We start from the raw sequence: 14,895 nt of genomic DNA, 5'->3' as shown, positions 1-14,895 counted from the left end.
CTAAATCTGGTTTCTTTTTAATTTGTATTGTTTTATTTCTTTTGGGTTTTAATTTTGAAGGAGTTTCACATATTCTACGGTACTGTATACATACATGCATATGAATGTACAATTTCAAACAAATTTGAAATTAGAACCAAAAAGAATTCAAGAGGAATATACAATATATATTCAATATCGGATGACCATATACAATATATATTCAATATCGGATGACCATATACAATTTTGAACAAGTTAGTTACAAATTCTGGTGCATATAAAGTTCTACGTCATCGTAATAGTGTTCTCCTCTAGGATCGATGACTTCCCTCGCCAACCATCCAGCTAGTTCCTCTTGAAGTGGTCGGAAGCGAGCTTCTGGACTAAGCGTCTTCCGGAGGTTATTCCTCAGGATGTTGTTCTCACACGTCTGGTCCCGCTCATTGCAGTATCTCCGGATCCTCTCACAAACATAGTATCCACATAGATTGGTCCCCGGTGGCTGAATATCCCCAGTCGTCCGCACTGCCATTTTAAAATGTAGCTCTTTTTTGAATTCACCGACCTTGGTATCTACGAACCGTCTCCAAACCCTACGAGGCAAAGAAAATTAAATAAACAAGAGAGTTATTAATTAGTTACTTGATATTAGGAAATGATGAACGAAATAGGCCGATCGATATAGAGCGCAAATGAATGAAAATAATTACTTTTGCATCATTTTTCTCATGTCGCCCCAAAGCGCCGGATCCATATTCAGAGAGTCGTGGACGAGAACCGAGGAGGTCTGAACTTTAATTACCATAAGAATCCGGTGGAACCTGCGGACACGATACATGCACAGTCATGCATAACTCATCGATTAGCCACATACCATGCATGGAGTAAACAAAAGAGAATGTGCTCAAGACAGAAACACTCACCCAAAATGGTAAGGAAATAGAATATCACTTTTCTCGTTGCTGTTTTCTAATAAACCGCCACAGTCATCCTCCACGTCGGCGGGGTGGTGTTCTAACACATGTGAATTAACGATGTGTGGGTCAATGAACCCAACATCATGGATGTTCCTTATTCGCATTTCCCGCTTCTTCATTCTCGCATAATAGCGTACACAACAAGATAGTTAGGACAGTGCAGGCAATGAACGAGATGGGGTAGAAATTAATAAATCACTTACAGAACGTAGCAACTGATGATAGATTTGTCGAGGTCGCGCAGATTGAACAGCTGGAACAATTCACTCAGATGAATTTGTACCCAGTAATGTTTGAAGTGATGCTCATATCTAACTTCCGCATAGATATACTCTTTGGCGTTTTTATGTTTTATGTAACCCTTGTACCAATTTAGCAGACCTTTCATTTGTCGAGGTAGATCCTCTTCCTGCGCAGGCTCGACGAGAGGGCCATTCTTCACATATGTAAATACTACGTCCTTCATTGGCGCCTCATCAAGGCCTAGCAATGCACGAAGAGTGATACCTAACTCGGCCGCTTGTTCTCTCGGCACTCGTTACGGTCAATCCATGTCTGCCGCAGCTGCTATGATATCGGGGGCATCCGGATCGGCGGCTTGCACTATGAGCGGGGCGATCGATTGTTTACTTTGTTCCCCGAGCTGGGCAACTTCTTTCCCCTTTTCTAATTTTGACTCGGCCTCGTCCTCCAAGGCTTTCTTCTCCGCCAACTCTTGGTTCCTCTTGAACGCGAGTGCTTGCCTACGAAGTTCCCGTAAATAGTCGTCGGGCAGATTCTTCGCGGCGTGGGCCGGTGGGTTCAAAAATGACTTAGCCCACTGCTTTTGCTTGTCGAATATACCGGCTTGGGCTCGCCCTCTCTTTTCTTCTTGCACTCCTCCTTCCATTTCTCATGCCGAGCAGCCACGGCCGCGCATTTTCCTCGACACTAAGTTCCCAAGGCCTCGGGATGAGAGGCTTCGGTGATGGCTCTGGTATCTTTGTTTTCTTAGGTACATAAGGGTCCGGGTTAATAACCCAGACTGCTTCGCTTCTTCGCCGGAGGTGGATTGGGGGCGGTGTCTGCTGATCACCCGCCGGACGAGGACTAGGGCGGCGTCGCTACCCGCCGGACGAGGACTGGGGGGCGGCGTCGGCTGACGTGAAGGAGGTGTATTAGGTGAAGCACCACCACCACCGCCGCCACCGCCACCGTCACCGCCACCGCCACCGCCACCGCCACCACCACCACCGTAAGGGGGTGGACTTGTTGGCGCCTCGCCTGGAAACTTGATAAACTTCTTCTGCCATAGAATGAACTGGCGCTTGACATCTCCAAGTCTTTTCACCCCTTCAGGTGTAGCAATGTCAATGTCCAGGTCCTCAAACCCTTGGACTATCTCCTCCACCGTCACACGAGCATAGCCATCTTGAATGGGGTTGTTGTGGTGGAGTGCTCCAGGTGGCAAAGCACTGCCGATGGCTACCTTCATGGACATGTTCCCGATAGGATAATACAGATGACATGCTTTCATCTCCTTTATATCGTCCACGGGGTAGCGAGGAGGCTCCGGTGCAGTAATTTCGACCACCAGAGGCTCCGGTGCAGTAATTTCGATCGTCGGTGCACCAGCCGGTGAGGCCTCCGTGGAAGCCACGCTGCTTCTTTTCCCTGAAAGAACAATGTGGCGCTTTGGATCATCGCATGATGTACTGATCGTTTTCTTATCTTTCCGTTTCCTCGGTTTGCTACTCATGTCCTTCACATAGAAAACCTGAGCGACATCTTTCGCTAGGACGAATGGTTCGTCAAGGTAACCAAGATTGTTGAAATCCACCATTGTCATTCCGTATTGCTGGTCCACCTTTACCCCACCTCCTGTTAGGTTGAACCATTTGCACCGGAACAAAGGGACCCTAAAGGAGGGTCCATAGTCAAGTTCCCATATCTCCTCTATGTAACCATAATATGTGACCTTTTGCCCATTCTCGGTTGCTGCATCAAAGCGGACACCACTGTTTTGGTTGGTGCTCTTTTTATCTTGGGCGATCGTGTAAAATGTATTCCCATTTATCTCGTACCCTTGGAAAGTCGTTATAGTCGAAGATGGTGTCTTGGCCAACATGTACAGCTGATCTACAACCTTATTGTCACTCATTAAATGTTTTCTCAACCAACTGCCGAAAGTCTCCATGTGGGCCTTCCTAATCCAGGATTCAGGCTTCCCAGGGTTGTCCGAGCGTAAAATATTCTTGTGTTTCTCAAAGTACGGAGCCACCAAGCTGGAATTGGTCAGAACTGTGTGGTGTGCTTCAGTCAGAGAATGGCCGTCCATACATATCATTGATTTCCTTCCGATCGTGCCTTTTCCACTTAGTCTCCCCTCGTGCCGCGATTGAGGAAGACCAATCGGCTTAAGGTCAGGAACAAAGTCAACACAAAACTCAATTACCTCCTCATTTCCATAGCCCTTGGCGATGCTTCCTTCTGGCCTAGCACGGTTACGAACATATTTCTTTAATACTCCCATGAACCTCTCGAAGGGGAACATATTGTGTAGAAATACAGGACCGAGAATGGAAATCTCATCGACTAGGTGAACCAGGAGGTGCGTCATAATATTGAAGAAGGATGGCGGGAACACCAACTCGAAACTGACAAGACATTGGATCACATCGTTCTGTAACCGTGGTAGAACTTCTGGATTGATTACCTTCTCGAGAGATTGCATTGAGGAATGCACATAGCTTCACAATGGCTACTCGAACATTTTCCGGCAGAGCCCCTCAAAGCAATCGGAAGCAATTGCGTCATAATCACGTGGCGGTCGTGAGACTTCAGGTTTTGGAACTTTTTCTCCGCCATGTTTATTATTCCCTTTATATTGGACGAGAATCTGACGGGACCTTCATACTGCTCAGGCATTCAAAAAAGATGACCTTCTCTTCTTTGGTCAGAGCGTAGCTGACACGACCTTGAAACCGTTCCGGATGCCGGTCATCAGGGTCTTTCAAACTTTGCTGGTCCTGCCGTGCTTCCTTTGTATCATTTGACTTCCCATACACGCCCAAGAAGCTTAGGATGTTCACGCAAATATTCTTCGTAACGTGCATCACGTCGATTGCAGAGCGGACTTCTAGGACTTTCCAATATTCTAGCTCCCAGAATATAGATTTCTTCTTCCACATGGCTACGTGCCGTCAGCTCCTTCGGGCGATTGTCCGCCAGGACCCTTTCCAAAGATGACTTTCAAACCCTTGACCATATCAAATACCTCAGCACCGGTGTGTTCCATGCAGCTTCGGCCGGTGATCTGCCTTGCCGTTGTAATGCTTGCCTTTCTTTCTTACTGGATGACCTTTCAGAAGAAATCGACGATGCCCAAGGTACACGTTCTTCTTACAATTTGGCAAATGTACACTTTCAGTCTCATGTAAGCAGTGCGTGCATGCATTGTATCCCTTATTTGACAGTCCCGAAAGGTTACTAAGAGCAGGCCAATCGTTGATGGTTACGAAAAGCAACGCTCGTAGGTCAAATTCCTCTTCTTTGTGCTCATCCCACACACGGACACCAGGTCTGCCCCACAGCTGTAAAAGTTCATCAACTAATGGCCTTAGGTACACATCGATATCGTTGCCGGGTTGCTTCGGACCTTGGATGAGCACTGGCATCATAATGAACTTCCGCTTCATGCACAACCAAGGAGGAAGGTTGTAGATGCATAGAGTCACGGGCCAGGTACTATGGCTGGAGCTCTGCTCGCCAAAAGGATTCATGCCATCCGTACTTAGACCAAATCTTATGTTCCTTGCGTCAGCTGCAAAATCTTTGAACTCTCTGTCGATCTTTCTCCATTGCGTTCCATCTCGCGGGTGTCTCAACTCCCCGTCCGACTTACGGTCCTCTTTGTGCCATCGCAACAACTTGGCATGCTCTTTGTTCCTGAACAGACGTGTCAACCGTGGTATTATAGGAGCATACCACATCACCTTGGCGGGAACCCTCTTCCTGGGTTTCTGGCCCTCAACATCGTCACCAGGGTCATCGCCTCTGATCTTATAACGCAATGCAGTGCATACTGGGCATTCATTCAAATTCTCGTATTCACCGCGGTAGAGGATGCAGTCGTTGATGCATGCATATATCTTCAGAACCTCTAAACCTAGAGGGCAGACAACCTTCTTTGCTTCGTACGTAGTGGCGGGCAACTCGTTATTCTTTGGAAACATATTCTTCAACATTTTCAGCAAGTTTTCAAATGCCGAGTCAGCTACACCTGCTGTGCCTTCCATCTCAGCAAATCCGGTGTGCAGCCCAGCTTTTTCAGACCATCATCGCATCCGGGTACAGCGCCTTCCTGTGATCCTCTAACATGCGATCCAAATTCTCCCTCTCTTTTTCAGTTTCGCAGCGTCTCCGTGCATCAGCAATGGTCCGACCAAGATCATCAACGGGATCATCACGTGCCTCTTCTTCACCTTCCCCTTCACCTTCAGCATCCTCCATGAAAGTATCACCGAAATGAGCAAGATAGCTTTCATCATTGAAATCATCCCCTTCTTCATCTTCTTCCATTATAACCCCTCTTTCTCCATGCTTGGTCCAACAATTATAGCTTGGCATGAAACCGTGCCGAAGCAGGTGCATGTGAACATCTCTTGAGGAAGAGTAACCATTCTGATTCTTACATTTAACACATGGACAGATAACAAAACCCCCCTGCTTGTTCGCATTGGCCACTACGAGGAAATCTTTCAAACCCGCACTGAACTCGCCGGAGAGTCGGTTACCGTACATCCATTGTCGATTCAACATCAATATTATAATATAAAATATATAATTAACCATCATGCATTTGTTAAACTAACTAGCTACAAACAATATAAATTAAACAATGAACTACACACACATGCACATTTTATCAACGACACATCAAAGGTTCAAGTTGCTAACCGCGATCGAGGAGGAAAAAATAAATGAGAAAGCTCAAGTGTGGCTCCAACACTTCATATCATGTTTGTTTCATGCTCTTGGGGCATTTCATCAAACACCTTATGTGCATAAGAGGAACCAAAAGCAAACCTAACACCCACTTGTGAAGCTTGTGAAGAGAATGGCACCAAATGACTAAGTGTTGGCTGCTGGATGGGTATATATAGGGGAGGGGCTTTAGTCCCGGTTGGCCTGGCCAACCGCGACTAAAGGCCTTCGGGCACCTTTAGTCGCGGTTGGCCTGGCCAACCGCGACTAAAGACCCCCCACGTGCACCGGCTGGCCACCGAGCGCCCTGGGCCCAGGCCTTTGGTCGCGGTTCTCCTCCCGAACCGCGACTAAAGGTACCATTAGTCGCGGTTCCTGCAGCATCGCGACTTATGGGGCTCACCCGAAGCCTGTTTTTCCACGAGTGCAAGACCTCCTCAACGGTGGCCGTTCACAGTGGCGAACACCTGTTCAGGGTCACCGGACACTCGCAGATCACAGGAGACAACGCCTTCGTCACGTCGGATACCTTCCGCGTCGGCGGCCACGACTGGGCTATCCGCTATTACCCAAACGGCGACACAAGGGTCGTCGACGGGCAGTTCGCGTCAGTGTTTCTACGGTTGTCGAGCGCCTGTGAAAGCGAGATCACGTTGTCCTACTCCTTTTGCCTCCAGGACCCCGCAACGCCAGGGACAGGAGACAAGTACAAATGCAGCTTTACCAAAGTAGTACCGCCAACAATGCCCGAGCACCTCAACAAGGGTTGCGGTAATTTCAGGTTTGTGAGTAGAGCCGACTTGGCAGCTTCGGGCTGCCTCAAAGATGACTGCCTAGTGATCAAGTGCACCGTTAATGTCACCAAACTCGTCGACGACGCCAAGGACGACGATCTTGGTACCATCATCGTGCCGCCCTCCAACTTGAGCAAAGATCTACACAGTATGTTAGGGAGCGGACTCAAGGAAGACCTCACTGTCGATGTCGGAGGTTTTACAAGTTTCAAGGCACACGCATGTGTGCTTCGTGCGCGCTCGCCAGTGTTCCGCGCGCAACTCTGTAATCCCGCGTCCGCGATGCAAAGCACCATTCGCATCGAGGATGTGGACGCTCACGTTTTCGAGGCTCTCCTGCACTACATGTACAACGACCGCCTGCCCACGTCTATGGAGGAGGCCACCCAAGAGGCTACGAAAATGGCGCGACAATTGCTCGAAGTGGCTCATCGATACGAGGTAGAAAGGCTCAAGCTTCTCTGCGAGAGCAAGCTCAGCAAGGCGCTAGATGTCAGTCTCGTGGGCTTCGCTTTGGATGTCGCAGAGCAATACCATTGTCAGCAGCTCAAGGATTGTTGTCTCAAGTACATGGCAGCTGACCGCGAGAGGCTGCAAGCCATAATTGGAACCCAGGGGTTCCTGCAACTCAACACAAACCACCCTCGTGTCGTGTCTGATATCCTCGCTCAAGTTGTTGCACAACGGCTTGGTGACGGGAAATAGTTAACCCATTTTGTACATACAATCTTTCAGAAGAGATGGTGAAATGAGGTCACAAATTTTGTTTTATCATATTTTTTGTTATATCTCTACCACGCGCATCTATGACTTGATGGCGAAAACAAACTTATTATCATAGTCAGTTTTATTTTATTTTTCTTCATCCTTTGATGTGTGCGATATTAAGGGCCTTGGCCATATATTTAACAAACTAGCCGTATGCTCGCGCGTTGTTGCGGAACAACAAAAATAATGACTTAGAAATATATAGTAATATAACTGAATGCTCGTACATTGCTACGACCTTCTCATTTTTTCCTATTGCATGAAATTTATGTATATAGCGTGTCTACCGGCCTCGTATAGTTTTTTTTTTTTTTGAAACGAGGCAAAAGCTTTGCCTTTCATTGATATAGGAGAAAAGAGTTGGCCCGTTTATGAGGAAAACTGGCCGGAAAACCGTACAACACGACACCACACACACCAGCCCCGAGGCTGCGCTCCACACGGGTCGACGACCAACCAGGTCGACACCATGCCTCAACGCAACAGGCGGAGGCGAAAAGACCGGAGCCACCGCTCCAACTACCACGCCGGCCCCGAGGCCGCGCCTCGCCTGGCCGAAGACGAACCCGCCTCCGCCGAACCACCAAAACACTGCACAAGCCCCTCTGTCCGGTGGACGTCCAAAGCGAGGCCCCACGAGGCAAAGCGACACAAGAGCGCCGCCCACGCCCGATCCCGCGAGAGATCTAGGGTTTCCCCCGGAGAGCCCGGGTGGAGATAATGAGACACCCACTTCGACGACGCCTTCAAGAAGGATGCGGCGCCCACGGGCGTCACCGTCGTCGGTCCTGGCCGGCCGCCAAGACAAAGCTTTCGCTCAGCAAGAGTCCCAAAAACTCGCGCCCGCCCAACAAGGACCGGCACAGACCACCACCTGCAACCGTCGTATCGCGACCCCCGGAGCAACGCGCCTGAAGCCAACGGAGCACCGCCGAAGAGCACGGTGGGTGCCGCCGGAACACTGCATAGAGAGGACGCCGACCAACACCAACGCGGGGCCCGATGATGAACGCCGAAGCCTGCAGACAAGAGCTCCTAGATCCGGTCGCCGCGCCGCCCACGCGGCCACCGTAGCCGCCGCACCGCCGAGGATTCCGGGGCCGCCTTCCCGTCGCACCCCTCACCCAGCTCTCCTCCAGGCACACCTCCACCATCGAGCGCCACCGCCCCTGGCCTGCATCAGCGGCGCACCGCGACATCACCAAGCAGACCCGCCGCGGACGTCCCGCAACAACCTCGCCGCCATGGCAGACCCCTTGCAGCATCTTCGTGGCCAACCCAAGGCCGCCACCGCCCCTGGCCAGCCTCGTATAGTAAACATGCCCTTTCGTTGCTATGTTTTAGTTTCGATTTGTTTTGTTCTTTGTTGCGAGCTGTAAGAAGGGATTTAGAACCCTAAATCGGCTTTTCTTCCCCTATTTTAAATTTCATTCAAAATCTCACAATTTTTTAAATAGAATTATGTGTAGCTTACCTGGTATTTTTGGAATGTCCATGGTTATTTCTAGAACTAGATGATACCCCGCGCATTGCTGCGGAATTTTTCATTGACATTGATGATTTTGGTACTTGGTCTTTTGCTGCAATGATGATCCACAATCAAATGAATTCTCGAACAAATGTGGATCAATCTAGTGTGCGAGATATTCATCATTTATATTGTGAATCAGTAAAATGCCAAATTAGCTTTGAAAATTCCAAGGTGAGTATTTCATGAATAGGTAGTAGAGTAGGTTTTTCGAACCTATGAACGTAGTATATATCAACCTTCAAGCCTATGGATTATACCAATGCTTGATTACCAAGAGTTTATCTTGATTATCTAAGAGTGTCAACTTTAATTTAGGTACACTACACCACATATTAATAGGTTAGAGGACAAAGAAAAGAGAATGTTAGGAAATATGCATTGAAAGCAGGGAATAATTTTGGTTGAATCTTGAAGCACATCATGCAAAAAAAGATGTAAAATTAATTTTGCAGACTCAACTTCACTATTAAAATAATGTAGGTACTGGGTATGAAGTCAGAATTCATGGTATAGCGAATGTAGATTGGAAATAAGAAGACATCGAGCGGTGTTGCCATACAACAGGTGTGATGTGTCTACAACAATTCAGTCTTCATCATATATGTAAATATTATCACGAAAAGAAAATCTGTAATGATATTATGCTCCAGCCCCGTAGGAAGTAAAACCATCAAAGAAAAATATGGAGAACCTACATGGTAATTTTGTTTGACTGGATCTATTGCGATGGCCTGCCTGCAGCCAACATACAAATAACGGTACAAATCCGCATAAATTTAAACATGTGATATACATCAATCCTTATCGAGAGAAAAATGATGGTAGATCAAGATAAGCAAGAAGATTCCACAAAATATTATCATCATCAACCATTCAGTTTCGAGGAACATGAACCGCCAAGTATCATGTAGCTTGTAGTTGTTGCAACAAAGAAAATCATGCAGCTAGCCAGTAGTTTTTTTACTGGATCTGCAGCTTCTCAATTCCACATGGTTGGAAAAAGACTGATTAATTTCTCCGATTAAATCCAAACACCTTTAATCAGGTAAATCAAATGCCGCTAGTAAGTTGTTCGAACGTCATTTATGTGGATAGCAAGTAATCAGTTCTAGCTAATAGCATCAGAAATATGGGAAAGTAGTCAACAAAATAATATAAAAGATTTGAAGATAATTAAAGAAGAGACGAAATTATATAAAGGAGGGGCTGCCACACGGGCTAAATTGTACTGCACTTGCTGCACTTTATCAGAAGAATATCCAAGGTACAGACAAAATTGATGCAACCTGCAAAGAGAATTTTTTTGGGGAAACAAATCAGAACATATAACCAGGGAAAATAAGGGAAATCCAGGGAAAAGTGCGGGCGTTGATACAACGCTGTAGTGTCCAACTTTTGATCTCATTTAGCACATTAGAAAATAGAAAGTATACTCTAGATGAAAAAAGTATGTATTACCATGAACAAAAGAACTGAGATTTTTATACCAGTCTCATTACTGTATAATTGGGGGCCTGAACGAAGCTGACCAGTTAAACAATTGCCCCCACACCAGCAGGGAGCTGCTTGCAGCTAGCTTACCTGTGAAGGGGATGGATCAGCGTGAGTTATACTATCAGTCGTGGATGAGAAGCATACCGTCAGCCGCCGTCAGGGCCATATACCATAGACGACGTGAAGTACCGGCGCTTGGCCTGTTACCAGAAGGCCAGAATACAATTACAAACCAAGCACACTGCCTAGACGATTGACCCGTCTATGTCCTTACCGACCACCATGAATGATGAATCACTGGCACGGTGGCATCTTTCCTCCGCTTCTTCCGTTCTTCGCCGATCGACTGAATTGGTGGACATGGCAGTGACAGAGCCGCGTATGGAGGCCTAAATCGGATAGTCGTCGTTCTCGAAGGTGTGTGTGGCGCGACGGCGAAACTGAGCAGAAGTTGGGCGCCTAGTGAAGTCTGGTAGAGGCAGACCAGGGTGTAGTAGCGTGAACACTGTCGAGGATGGCGATGTGGAATCTCAGATCAACATGGGTGGACTGAGCTCCCAGCGTCCATAAACGGAGGATGACGGCAATATTTATGCATGAAAGTGGTGGGTGGAGATGCACCCGTTCGACTACCTCTGCAGTTACATGTCGATTGCCGATTGATCTCCAATGCATGGAGTTGAGGAGATGGAGAGATGACAGGGCCGCCGGCTGCATGCCTTACCGAGTTCAGCAAAAAAATGTAAGAATAGTAGTGACTGTTAGGATGATCTCCACGTCACCGATTCCAACGGATCGGTAACAAGTCCTTGACCTCGTTCGCGCCCTGATCGGGGGCGTCCAACCCTCATATGGTTGGTGGGCCCCTGTGACCTGCGCTATATAAAGAGGTGGGGGCCGGGGCACACGGTACGAGGTTGACCGCGCCGCCAGTCACCCCACCGATATTCCCCTACCGATCTAGGGCTAGCGCAGTGCTCACGGGAAGCACCACCACCGTCGCCACCGCACGCTCACCCTCTCCGCCGCCGCCACCATGTCGGCACCAGAGAGCTCCTCCTCGAAGGGAGAAGGTACTCATCTCTCTCACTCTCAGATCTAGCAGTGTACCCATCAGCAATAGCATCTACCTGTATAGGATCTAGTGTAGTCGTTGGCTACTCTAACAATGGTATCAGAGCTACTGTTAGAATGTATAGATCCTTTTTGTTCAGGTAGAGAAGTAAGAACAGAAACCCTAAATCCTCCCTGATGCAAAAGAAAAGAAAAGTACACCGGCCGAGGCCCTCGGGCTCGCCGGCAAAGTTTGCGCCGCCGCAAGGCCGCGCCGCCCCTCTCGATCCCGATGCGCATCGGCAAGCCGAGGCATTGGGAAGAAGGGCTACTCCCACTTGCTCTGCAGGCCGGGGGCAAAGAAAAGAAAGTCGACCTCACCGGCTTACCGTGCTGCGGCTCGGTCGCCGGCAGAGGAAAAGGGCACCGTCTCTGCGCCGCTTGACGGTGACGCGCCCACCCTCGGGTGCACGCGCCGCCGCCAAGAGGTACAGGGGGGCGCCGCCGCATGCTCTTCTCCGCCGCTGGCCATCGGGTCTAGTGGGTGGTGGGAGATGCAGGTACAGAAAAGGGGCCGCTGCGGGGCGCTGCTGCGTGCTGCCGTCGCCGGCAGTGAGCGCCGGGCGGGGCGAGCAGCCGAGCGGGGCGAGCCAACGGCTCTCCGCCGCCGACGCCGCCGGACCCAACAGAGAACCGCGGGGAGTCTCGCGGAAGGCGCAGCCGTCGCCGGCAAGGCGGCAAGGCGGCAAGCCACGCGCGCGGCGGGAGGTGAGCCTCCGCGCCGCCGCCGGAGTCGACAGAGAAAGATCGAGAGGGAGGTCGGGGAAATGGCCTTAGGGTTAGGGTTTGGGCCGTTGGCCACCCTTTTATCCCGGCCGAAACAGAAGGGCGACCGTCGGATTCGATCCGACGGCCGGAGAGGGCCGCCGCGTGGGCACCGTGTGCCGGGCCGCGTCGGCGCCGTGTGCGGGCCGCGTCGGCTCCGTGCCCGGGCCGCGTGCGGGCCGTTGGAAGGCCGCGATTGCAGGCCGCAGGAAGGCGCGCGCAGCAGGCCGCACGGCGTGCGGGCCGTGTCTGGCGGCCGCGTGGGCGCCGCGTGCGCCAGCCGCGTGGGCGCCGCGTTGCTGCGCGTCGCTCGCAGCGTGCGGGCCGCGTGGGCCGCGACAGAACAGTCAGCTTTACTGTTTTTTACAGTTTTACTAATTACAGAGGCGTTTTTAGGCAGTTTTGGGTCATTTTTGGCCAAAATTTTGTCTAGTTTTTTTTTTTTTTTTTGAATAAATAGGACCAACGAAATATTTGTTCAGAAATTAAAAAGTAAAGGAAATGCCTCTGAAAAGTTCAAAGTTTAAAGTTTAAAGTTCACAGTTTCCGCTGCAAATAGCAATGATATGTGCATTTATCTCTATTTCTGCCCAACGGTGATATAGTTTTATTTGCATTAACAGTTGCATGTTTTAATTCGGACCAACGTTGGATTATAATTTGCAATTGTACTGTTCTCACTTCTTTGTGGTTTTCAGGAGGGTTCTACTTGATGAGCTGCATCAAGGATGTTCCCACCCTTAGAGGGGATAACTACACAGAATGGAGGAAGAAGGTGGATTTCGCCTTCGTCTGTGCTGAGGTGGACTGGGTGGTTGACACACCGCAGCCCATCAAGCCTGCTGACCCCGTCAGAGCTGACGGGGATACTGATGATGCATGGGCTAAAAAGAAAAGGGACCATGCTCCTGTGGAGATGTCCTACACCCTAGAGAACAGACAGTGGCGATCGCCAACAAAAAGTGCATGGCTTTCATAAAGAATACAATTGAGAACGCTATAGTGGGCTCAATTACAGAGTGTACTTCCGCTGGGGAGTACCTAGAAAAGATAAAGAGCCAGTTCACTGGTTCTTCAAAGACATATGCAACCCAGCTGTTGAAGCAGCTGGTGACAGAAAAGTATACTGGAGGTGCACATGGCATCAGGGAGCACATCCTCAGGATGAGCAACATGGCTGCAAAGCTGAAGCCCATGGATGCTGACCTGGAGCTGAAGCCTGCACTTCTGGTTCACTTGGTGATGGCTTCATTGCCACAACAGTTTGAAAATTTTGTCATCAATTACAACATGAGTCCTGAGAAATGGGACATTGAAAAGACCATTGCCATGTGTGTGCAAGAGGAGGATAGACTCAAGGCATGAATGGAGGTACCATCAATTATGTGAAGGACAACAAGAAAAGGCCCTTCACACCAAGCAACAATGGTTCTCCTTCAAAGCAATATGGTAAAGCCCCAATGCGACATCGGCGAAGTTCCAGCCTGTGCCATTGCCGGTGAACAAAGATCGGTGTCTTCACTTTGTCGAAGACCGGGCACTACAAGAAAGATCGCCCCCGTTTACGAAAGAATTAATGGCAAAGAAAGGTAACAATTTAGTTTCCTTTGTAAATGAATCCCTGTATACACAGTTTTCGAAATCTACTTGGTGGATTGATTCAGGTGCAACTGTTCATGTTGCAAATTCTTTACAGGGATTCCATTCGATGAGGACTACGAAAAGAGGCGAAGGATGCGTTGAAGTCGCGAATGGAATTCAAGCAGAAGTTGAAGCTGTTGGCGACGTCCTCTTGGAGCTAGCTGATGGCTTGACTATTCTGCTTAGAGATGTCTTATTTGTTCCTTCCATACATAGAAATTTAATAAGTGTATCGCGCTTAGATAAAGACAGTTATCAATGTTATTTTGGACATGGCAAATGTGCCATATGGTGTAATAATTCTTATGTTGGGGTTGCTATACTCCATAATGAGCTTTATTTATTGTCCTTGCATGAAAAAGTAATGTCTGTGTGTAAAGTGAATGAACAAATATCCTCGTCGGAAAATGTATGAAAGAAAAGAAAAAGAATCGATGAATCATCGAAATTATGGCACTGTCGCCTAGGCCATATTTCGAGGGGGAGAATAGAAAGACTCGTTAAAAATGATATTCTTCCTCCATTAGAATTCTCAGACATAGAACAGTGCATCGATTGCATTAAAGGAAAATTTGTAAAGCAAATTAAAAAGGGTGCAAATCGAAGCACAGCAACACTAGAAATAATTCACACCGATATATGTGGACCATTTCCTGTGAAAAGTGTGGATGGCTATGATTCGTTCATAACATTCACGGATGATTACTCCCGATATGGTTATATTTATCCAATAAAAGAAAGAACAGAAGCGTTGGATAAATTCAAAATATTCAAAGCTGAAGTTGAAAATCAGCATGATAAAAGAATAAAGATAGTCAGGTCTGATCGTGGAGGGGAGTACTACGGTCGACATACTCCATATGGC

At 48.5% G+C, this 14,895-nt stretch overlaps 2 protein-coding genes across 2 annotated transcripts; both read left to right on the top strand.

Annotated features, from left to right (window-relative positions):
• The first annotated feature begins 6,316 nt into the window (after window positions 1–6,316).
• On the top strand, window positions 6,317–7,423 carry LOC127310644 (BTB/POZ and MATH domain-containing protein 1-like). The gene has a single exon (XM_051341297.2). The coding sequence runs from the start codon at window positions 6,317–6,319 to the stop codon at window positions 7,421–7,423; it is 1,107 nt and encodes a 368-aa protein (XP_051197257.2).
• Window positions 7,424–13,355: 5,932 nt separating this feature from the next.
• Window positions 13,356–13,754, top strand: LOC127310645 (uncharacterized). The gene has a single exon (XM_051341298.2). The coding sequence runs from the start codon at window positions 13,356–13,358 to the stop codon at window positions 13,752–13,754; it is 399 nt and encodes a 132-aa protein (XP_051197258.2).
• The last annotated feature ends 1,141 nt before the right edge of the window (window positions 13,755–14,895 follow it).

Source organism: Lolium perenne, chromosome 6 (genome assembly GCF_019359855.2).
Source record: "Lolium perenne isolate Kyuss_39 chromosome 6, Kyuss_2.0, whole genome shotgun sequence".
NCBI lineage: Eukaryota > Viridiplantae > Streptophyta > Magnoliopsida > Poales > Poaceae > Lolium > Lolium perenne.
This window is presented reverse-complemented; position numbering and strand designations above follow the sequence as displayed.